Source organism: Bidens hawaiensis, unplaced genomic scaffold, assembly GCF_021521415.1.
Source record: "Bidens hawaiensis isolate Kalapana, Puna unplaced genomic scaffold, B.hawaiensis_p1.1 tig00043991_1, whole genome shotgun sequence".
In the NCBI taxonomy this organism is placed as follows: Eukaryota; Viridiplantae; Streptophyta; class Magnoliopsida; order Asterales; family Asteraceae; genus Bidens; species Bidens hawaiensis.
The window spans coordinates 61,579-71,980 of NW_027505866.1; the positions used below are offsets into that span (position 1 = coordinate 61,579).

Here is a 10,402-nt window from a genome sequence, read left to right on the forward strand (position 1 = left end):
CCAATATATGTCTAGTTAGTATGGTTTAATAAAAGAAGAAAAATAAAACAAATAAATGAAAAGCATAAAAACCGGACCAGGGGAGTTTTGAACCTGCGCTCCTGGCCGGGTTTAACGTTGGCTTCATGTGCATTGGCCACTGGACCAGTACCTTAACTTGTTTACAGAAGCAGAAACGAAAAGATATAACCATTAGTTCAAACAAAAGCCCTAATTAACATAAACCCTAAATCATACAAATCCCAATTCGATGGTCCTTTACCCTCTGTCGATTAAAATTGACAGAGGGGTTTTAATAACCATTAAAATCCGACCCTAACCCATATACTATTTACCTGAAATGGTTACGGATGGTATGAGAACGGCGAGCTAGGGTTTCGGCCAAAGGGTGAGATCAAACGAGTCCAATAATTGATTCAACGCTGCAATTAGGATTGGGCTTAGGTTCGCATAGTGCTAGGGAGTGTGAGGTACAAGTTAATTGTGTTTTGGTTGAATATTTATAGGCTAACAAGGTCAGCTTAGTCCGCGGCCCTAGAGTTAAAGAAATTGATATGATCGAGCTGTCAATTAACGAACTTTCTATAATGTTTGATTTCGCGTTGAACAAGAAACAAATATGCGCGTCCAATTCCGTGATTCCTGGGTTAATTGAATCAAAATGATGGAAAGGGGGGGGGGGGTCGTCGGTGGTGACGGGGTGAGGAAGAAAAGGGGGGAAAAGGTTTTAGTTAATTTGCAATAGGGTCCTTTGGGTTTGGTTGAGGATCAAGAATGGATAAAACTATAGTTTAGGGATCAAAATGCACATGTTATATACTTTAAACGATTTTTGAATAATTAAATCGAGCCACACGTAAATACAATGAAGATAAAAATCAGTTAGCATAGGTAATATTCTAACATCTTTATTAAATAAGAAGATCCAATAAAAACGACTACATTAAACGGATACAACATTAAACCGAAATTGACGAATGTCACATACAATTCATCAAAATGTATATAATACACATACGTATGCGCGCGCACACCTACACACCCACACCCACCCACACACACAGACACACACACACACACACACACACACACACACACACACACATATATATATATATATGAAGTTTGATATATTTTCCGTCCGCAGTTAGATATATAATTTAACTAGGTTTGAATTTAAAATCTGGATAAGGCAAATCTTGGAGATCAAGAATAGAATATTCTATAAGATTCCTTTTAATTTAAATTAAATTAATAATGATGAATTTTTAATGTTACATGTTATAAAATATTAATCTAGCCATTCACGGTTAAACATGCCACATTAATGATTAAGCATGTATATGATGAAATGAACACAGAATCATGTAATTGTGCATATGATAATAATGTTACTAACTAAAAATAAATAGTATATGATTCCATAATAATATAGACGGTGAACTAATACACGAACTTTATTAAATACCAATATTGTAAAACTCGCTAGGCAGTCCCTAGACGACCGACCCCCTTGTAGGGAGTACTCGGAGTACTCGGGGAGGACTCGGCTTGTACTCGGGCATGATAAATATAACGTAAACTAATTATTGGATATTATACATGTGTTAAGTCAAGCATAATTCACATCAAAATAAACATAATTCATATGAAAAAAATATACAATTCAAAAAATTCATGTTTTGTTGTTATTTTCACTTTTTACTTAGTTTTACTCTTTTTTGTTATTTTAATAGTTTATTGGATTACATCGAAACAGAAGGCAAGCGGGCAACAAGCTGCGCCGCTACCCCCGTTTTGAATCGCAAAACCCAATCTTTTAAAAACTATATTTGCTGATCTTGGAGTCATAACATTACTATGCATGACCCGCTGAACACGGGTAAGTAGCTCCACAGCTTCAGGCGCAAGGAAACCAAAAGTGTCAAAAGCAAAAGGAATCCCGAGTAAAAAAAATTGGTGGCCGAGTTGACCTTGGAGGCCAAGTAATCCCGAGTACTTAGACTTTTGACCGAGTTGGACCTTGGCGAGTAATAGTGGCCGAGTTGGAAAAAGGCGCCAAGGTTGATGTCCGAGGACCTTGGAATCGGAATCGCCGATTCCAAGGCCTTGGAATCCGACTTTTACAACAGTGTTAAATACAAGTATAAAATACTAGCAATTTCATGCATGGACATGCATAGATGTTATATTCCACGCGCACCTTCTTTCTCATTAACTCGCCTATCATCAAAGGTGAGTAATCGCATCCCCTTTTTTATACTTTTGTTTTGGGGGCTTTATGCGTATAAAAATATATGTTTATTATACCGCAATATCTCAACTACATTCTAATAATTGCTTGTTGTGTACTTGCTTCAATTAATTGTTACATGATATTTGACTATGTGTTTATTTAGTCGGTTGGTATCTCATCCTCATCCTCATAGTATGATCATACGCAATCCGAATACTTGGCCTAGTGTCGAGGGAAAGGAATTAATTGTTTACATTTATTGTTGTAATTCACAATCGCAAATAGAATCGGTCATCTTTATTATATAAAATATGAAATCATGGTAATTTGCTCTAACACTTGTTGTTGACACATATATATTGTTTTTACGCATATTCCATGTCGTTTTTTGGGATGATTGCAAGTTTGAAGACTTATATAGTTTGGACCTTAGGTTATTTAAAATAATACGACAATTGTTTTGTGTTTCTTTTGGATGATGTAACAATATTTGGTTTTTGTTTCAATAAATGCTTTGTGTGTACTTTGGTCGAAGATGAGATGACTATTGCTACTTATTAAAAATATTGTCTTTAAGTTATGATATGAATCTTAGTCGTGTCCCGACATTTACGCTGTAGATTGGGTGTGACAGTCGCATGTTGCATTTTGGTGTTGACCATAGGAGCGCAAAACACACTTAACTCATTATCTGATATAGAGTTTGTAACGCTACACACAAAGACATGTAACGTATTATATAATTTGGTTCACTAAGAGCCATGTCCATTATTAGGTTTGCTAATTAGCTAATATCTTTTATCTACAATAAATATTTATTGGATTTGAGTAATATTCCATTACTCGTAACAACAATATTGTATGCTTTGCTTGTAAAGAGCTTATGGATTTGTTTTTTGTTGACAAGTAAAGGCTTATCAAGAGATCACCCATCTTGTACTACTCTTTGTGTTGAAGCCGAAATTATCTCGAGAACCAACCTCTTTATTCTCACGGGTTGAAATGCTTCCCTACATCTCATCCTTCTTAAACCCAACCAATAGGTAGCTATTTATAAGTTTTACTATATATGATTATTATTTTTGTATACATTAGTTGTTTAGAATAATATTAAAAGTTCACACATGTAAGCCCATATAAAACAATCAATTAATCAGGTTAATCGTGTCATAAACTTGTTAAATTGAATGAGTTTTGTCAATTACATGAGACGGTTACGAGTGATTGTGAGTAGATGAGAAAAAAACTACTATATGAGAAGGTTAAATTTGGAGTTTCATTTTTCAACACTGTATAATTTTTTAATATTTTTCGAATATGGTTATGAGTGGCAGAGAGAAAAATGATAATGATAAAAATATTAAAATATATTATTTAATTGAAAATGAGAAAAAAAAATAGTTTAATTATATAGATACGAATAGGGACCAGGAGTTCCCCATCCATATGCACATAATTACAATAAAAATAACTAATTCTTCTCTCTCATATATAATTAAATAATATTTTTTATACTTTCATCGCTCTCTCACACGCTCACAAAAACTTTAAAAAATACTAAAAAGTTATTTTTGTGTAAAAAATGCAACATCAAATGTAACATTCTCGTATCATATTTTATTTATTTCTGTGTGAATATTATATTGTCCCTCCCTAATAAAACCTTAACGAAGACCCCCAAAAGAAAGAAAGTGTGTAACCCAACCCTAGACCTGGTTGAAATCAAGGGTGTGGACTGGAGAGATGGTGAATACGTCAGTGGTAAACACATACCCGTTGTCAAGCTACTCCTTCGGCACCAAAGAACCCAAAATGGAGAAAGATACCTCTGTTGCTGATCGTCTTGCTCGTATGAAACTCAAGTACGCAAACCCCTTTTTTTTTAATGGATATACGTATTTTATGTAATATTATTATTGGGTTTCTTTGTTTTAGGGTTTTTTTTTTCTTTTTTGAGGTTAATTACGGATCAATCGTACGGCAATTTAGGGGTTTCAGACTTGTAAATCAAGAATTGAAACCTGACCCAGATTTCTAATGGTTTTTTCGGGTTCGGGTTGGTTTAATCGGGTTTCAAATATCTAAGAAAACAAAACAAAAAAAAGAATAAAGTTAAGAAAGATATTTTGTTTATTATCATGTTCTTCCAGTTTAAATTTTGTGTTTCGGGTTTTAAATCTAGAACCAAAACCCGGCCTAAATTTCTGACGGTTTTTTCGGGTTTTAGTTTTTGTCTGGTTGGGTTTATCGGCTTTCGACAGTGGGCGCTAGTCGGGTGGTGGGGTAGAGACTAGCGATTAATAGGGATTAATTGGATTGAAATTTATTTGTAATTTATCAAATACACACACACACACACATATATATATACACACACACTATACCAGATCTTATATATAAAATTTTCAATTTTGATTGATTTTGACCAAAAGCGATTAATCGACGACTAGTCTAGGTGCGGTTTTCACAACCACGGTTTCGAGTATCTAAGTAAACAAAAAAAAGTTTGAAGCATATTCATCTTCACTTGTAAACTAAATAACCAAACAATAAATATTAGATCGGTTATGTTACTTTTAGCAAAATTAATCTAAACATGGATATGATATTCCAGGTTTTGAAGGGTCAAAAGTTGGATGTTTATATAATAATCAAATATATATTTGATTATTTTGACTTTGGGGGGTTAATCGTGTCGGGTTGGGGCTTGAAATGTTTAACCCGAGTCCAACCATGCTTTTTTTGTGTATAAAACATCAACCCTAAGGCCTAATCCAAACACACTTAAATCGTGTACCTACACGAACCGTTTACCTCATTTGTCTAAGCGTGTCAAATGGGTTAGCGGGTTGGTGGGTAATGAGCAAGTTGTAAATGTGTTAATCGGATTGATTGGTTGTAAAAAATGGATTAAACAAGTTAGTGGGTCAACAAGTTTAAATAAACGGCCTATACAGGCTACATGACAATCAAACCCGACCCGTTTTTTGAAAGGATTAGACATGCATGATTGCCTGCCAACTGAAAACCTGATTATTTTCGTGTTGTGTTAGAATCTGCCACCCTATATTGTCTGATAATTAGAAAACCTCAAAATCTTAACAATTTTTTACCAAAATGTTATGACTTATAATTAAGACTTCGTTAGCAGTAATCACTTATATTTTCATCCAAACCCATCCTTCAACTATTACAAATAAATAGGCAAGGTTTGGACTTTGAACATTGATATTTAGTTCTGCGTAGCTACCGGAGGATCGAAATTTATAATACTAAAAGTGAAAGTTTCGTTTAAGAAAAATTGAGGAAGAACAAATTAAGTTTGAACACATTAATATTGAATGCCAGGATTCTTTGTCTTCATGATATTCATATGGATATCATAGTTGAAAATTGTTATAACATGTAACTCATGATTTAAGTTATAAACCATAGGCTACGTGATTTCTTTGTTATTATGTCGCCTGCATAAAGTTGATGAAGTGAATAAACATTTTGGTTATGCAGCTATATGAAGGAAGGTATGAGGACCAGTGTTGAAGCAATCTTACTGGTAAGTTATGATTGTGCATTTTGATGTATTTTTTGATCGTTGTGTTAATCATTCCTCTGTTTGCTGCGGGATAAATGGTTGACAGACTGAGTAGAAGTTCTTTTTGACTTTTTGAGTCATTGACTTATAGTCATCGTTAATTTGTTATCGTCTTTTTAGTTTCAAGAAAATCATCAGTCTTTGAAAAATGCTAAAAGGACAAGAGAAAAAGAACACTACTCATTATTTGGGGGTGTGCATGGGTTGGTTTTCGTCTCAAACTGAACCAAAATCCGAAAATTTGGCTTTTAGGGTTTTGAAAACCGTTCAGTTTTTTTTCTTGGTTTTACCATTTGGGCTTGAAAATATTGGGCAAAAAGGCTCAAAATAATGAATTTGGGCCTGAAACTTTTGGCATAGTGTGTTCTGTTAATTAATTATTAATTGATTGCTACACATTTGGACCTAAAGTTTTAGGCTACACCTTTAAAGTACTTGAAATTGGTTTTCCAGTTCAAATCGGTTCGGTTCAGTTTTTTTGGTTTTTGGTTGGTCGCAAAACCGAAACCAAACTGAAAAATCGGTTTTCAAAAGCATAAAACCAAGCTGCTGGTTTTTTTTATTGGGTTTGGTTATTTTGGTTATGTTATGTCAGTTATTCTGGTTGCGGCTTGGTTATTTTAGTTTCTTGCGCACCTCTACATTATAAGAATGAATAATATGGGACAAAATTTGCCAAGTATTATGGTGATTTTTCCCATTATCATTAGGCTAATGAACTTGTTGTTTGTACACAACATTATATAAATCTTTGTATGATTTTATATCTGTAACTCTTGTTTCAAAATTGTTTAATGAACTTGCAGGTGCAAGAGCATAATCATCCGCATATTCTACTTCTGCAAATCGGGAACACGTTCTGTAAACTTCCTGGAGGTCGACTGAAGCCTGGAGAAAACGGTATTACATTCCACTCAATTATCTTTGACCATCACATATAAATCTATTTATGCAAACTTGACTCGTGTATATTTATTTCCAATTTTTATTTTGCAGAAATTGAAGGGTTGAAAAGAAAATTGTCAAGCAAACTTGCTGCTAATTCTCCTAATATGCAACCGAACTGGCAGGTTTGTTAGTTTTACTGAATTATTTGAATTTTTTGTTCTTCTGTTCTCGCTATGAAAAAATTTATATAATTTTGCGAGCAGAAGCGGAGATTTGTGAACCATTATCATAACCTCAATGCAATGAAATCCTCAATGCAATGAAATGAGGCAATGCATTCGTTTTCTTTTTCATGATTTGAGTGAATGGTTAACTTAGGGGTGTAAACGAGCCGAACTCGAGCTCGTGTTATCTTGGGGACTTGAGCTTGGCTCGTTTAACTTAGAAGAGCTCAAGCTTGGCTCATTTCAAGCTCTATTTCTGAAGCTTAGGCTCGTGAGTAGTTTTTGAAGCTTGAATTTGGCTTGGGTTTGGCACGGCTTGGCTCATTTAACTTACAAGAACCCGAATTCGGCTTGTTTCGAGGTCTTTTTCTTAAGCTCATGCTGGGCTCGTGTGTAGTGTTTCAGGCTCGAGTTCTGCTCGGGCTTGTTTTATTTATTTCTTGTTAGTTGTTTTATTAGTTAATTTTTATATATATATTTATAATTATTCATATTTATGTTTTTGATTTTAGTATCTATATCTACAATAAAATATATTTTTTCATTTTATCCTATATTTAGGCATAATAATAGTTTTTTTTAATATGTTAGATTGTTAACTAAAATATATATAAATAATAGGTTCGTTTAGGCATGTGAGCTTACTCAAGTTTGTTTCTTAAATGAGCTTCTTTTAAGGCTTGTGTTTGGTTCGAGCTCATTTAAGCCAGGGTCGATTCAAGCTTTTTAGCGAGTCGATCCCATGTAGCTCACAAGTGGATTGGTTCGGCTCGTTTGCATCACTAATGGAAATACTGCAAATATGTGACTACAATGTTTACAGAAAGTTTTGCCTCAACTTGTTGATATTATCATAATATTTTTGTTAATTATGTGACCAGTCAACATCGGTTCGTGATTTTGCAGATTGGCGAGTGTGTGGCTGTATGGTGGAGGCCAAACTTTGAAACTATCATGTACCCATATTGCCCTCCACACATCTCAAAACCCAAGGTTTGTTAAATTATGTACATATAAATCTTATTACACAAAACGGTTCTTTTCAATATATTTATATTTTTATATTTTAATTCAGGAATGCAAGAAACTTTATGTTGTACACTTATCGGAAAGAGAGTACTTCGCTGTGCCCAAAAATCTCAAACTTCTTGCTGTACCACTCTTTGAGCTGTATGATAATGTTCAGGTAAATATTATTAGTCTTTATAAGATTTTGTGCACGGGTTACATTATTTTTAAAATTATTAATGTTAATAAATGGTAAATTTTATTTATGTGCAGAGGTATGGACCGGTAATTTCAACCATTCCGCAACAGCTCTCGAGATTTCAGTTCAACATGATTTCGTCATGAATATGCGTCATCCGATTCAAGCATTTGAGTTCAAAAGTTTAGATTTTGGTAACAAACTTTCATTAAAAGTCATCTTATTTACAGAACTTGATTTGAGGATTGAATTCAGTGTTAACTTTGGTAGTTTGTTGTACTTGTTTGTGGTAGAGACTAGAGATGGTTTAAGTTCAGCCTATTGACTATTTTGAGTTGTATTTTATTTACTGAAGTTGTTATATATTGTTTTTGGTTGGACTATTTTTAGTTGTATTTTATTTGTAACATAAAACAACTATGATCAAAGTGATTATTGGACGCAGTAAGATAATTATTTAATTTTAAAGGCTACTAGTTATTCAAATTACAAAGTACTTAATATTTCATATTTATAGTTTTCATTGTATGTAACTTTTTACTTGACCATTGTACCCTCTATTTATTTATTTATTTTTGCACTCCCGACTTGTATCATGAAACAGTAAAACATGCTATAGAAGGTATAGATGTACTGAATTAAAAATAAGTATATTTGACATAATTCTTTTTCTTCCCGGGTGAATAGCTAAATAGTGAATACCAACAAATTCTAAAATAATATACCTAATAAAGTCTTTGCTTTGGATCATGTGTTCTTGCTTTGTACATAAGAGATTGAAAAAAAACCGAACCCAGAACTCGACCCGAAAAAAGCCCAGAACCCGGTTTTCTTTATACCCGAGCTCGTACCTGGCCCTACCGTAGGGTACGAATATGCATATTAGTATCAAAACCCGTACCCAGAACTGAACCCGATTTGTACTTGGTAGTGTCCAAAAACCGGAATTGGTTCCATACCTGAAAGGAACCGGAGTTTTCCAATACCCGAAACTGGGTTTTCACATACTTGATCTATACCCGAAAAGTATATGAAAAATACCTCAAAAAAGCACCACCTCTTAAAAGTCTCAATCTATACTCGAAAACTACAACCCCCCCCCCCCCCCCCCCCCCCCCCCCCCCCCCCCGAAAATAGGGTTTATTTAATACCTAAAAAGGGTATTCAAATACTCGGTTTTGAATACCTAGTTCTACACACTGCCTGAACCCACACGCATAAGATATGATTTTTAAAAGACAATACCGGGACCCGAATCCGACCCAGGTATGGTCAATGCCCGGTCATACCCGAAACCGGGTATTAGAAAAACCCGATTTATGCATCCCAAGTGAAATTGATTTCTCTCAAAGCTCCTCCACAAATGATCTCTTGGATCATCATGCGTTGGGCCATCGTCTAAAAGGTGCTAAGAACTAAACGTTTCGCAATCATATACTCTACATGCTGGTTAATTTGGATAACTAACTCTTAATGCTATTGCCTTCTAAGGCTACGTACGGTATCTCTAATCCAAGACAACAAAGTCAATAAAACATTATGAATATTCACATTATCAAAATACTAATTCATTAGCTGGAAAATGAACAAATAGCACATTTAATTTGACCAACGACATTCATTAACTGGCCCCCTAACTATACAAATACCCAAAATGGTCATTACAAGAACGACCGAACCGACCGTTTAAATCTATCGTTCGACGGTTTATGAAACCAAAAACATCTTGACACGTGTCATCAAAACAACAAGATCTGTCATCATACTAATTTATTATGTTGGTCGGCTGATCTATTCGTTCGACCGTTTGCTTTAAAAATTAATCATTTTCTAAAATTCCCGATCGAATAGACCAATTGATCGACAAATTAGATCAGTCGGCCGATGGAATTCATCAGTCGCCCAACATAATAGATCAGTAAGATGGCAGATCTTGTTGTTTTGAGAACACATGTCAAGATTATATAAACCGTCGGATGAAAGATAAACAACCGGTCTGACTGTTCTTAGAGTGGTCATTTTAAATATTTGTATAATTGACGGGTTAGTTAAAGAATATGATTGGTCAAATAGACTATTTTGGTCTTTTCTCTTTATTAGCTGCTTGTTGCTATGATTATGTCATATAAATGTTGCTATTTACAAAGAAGTGTCAGTTTATTGCTTATTTAATTTGCTATAATAAAATTTGGGAGACAAGAAAACATGCTACGAATATTATATACTCTATATAGAGACATAGTCTTCTGGACATA

The 10,402-nt window shown here is 34.2% G+C and overlaps 1 protein-coding gene across 1 annotated transcript; it reads left to right on the forward strand.

Moving 5' to 3' along the window:
- Positions 1–3,979: 3,979 nt before the first annotated feature.
- On the forward strand, positions 3,980–8,372 carry LOC143615701 (pre-mRNA cleavage factor Im 25 kDa subunit 2-like). The gene is made up of 7 exons (XM_077088766.1): positions 3,980–4,098; positions 5,744–5,789; positions 6,635–6,728; positions 6,825–6,898; positions 7,847–7,933; positions 8,016–8,126; positions 8,222–8,372. Exons 1-7 carry the CDS (start codon positions 3,980–3,982, stop codon positions 8,291–8,293), a joined length of 603 nt encoding a protein of 200 aa, XP_076944881.1. The 3' UTR covers positions 8,294–8,372.
- The last annotated feature ends 2,030 nt before the right edge of the window (positions 8,373–10,402 follow it).

Bases quoted from the DNA above. Each gene is read 5' to 3' on its own strand.
- LOC143615701 (XM_077088766.1), top strand. From the start codon at position 3,980: ATGGTGAATACGTCAGTGGTAAACACATACCCGTTGTCAAGCTACTCC. The intron at 6,729-6,824 runs GTATTACATTCC...TTTATTTTGCAG, and splicing joins ACTGAAGCCTGGAGAAAACG to AAATTGAAGGGTTGAAAAGA. The intron at 8,127-8,221 runs GTAAATATTATT...ATTTATGTGCAG, and splicing joins AGCTGTATGATAATGTTCAG to AGGTATGGACCGGTAATTTC.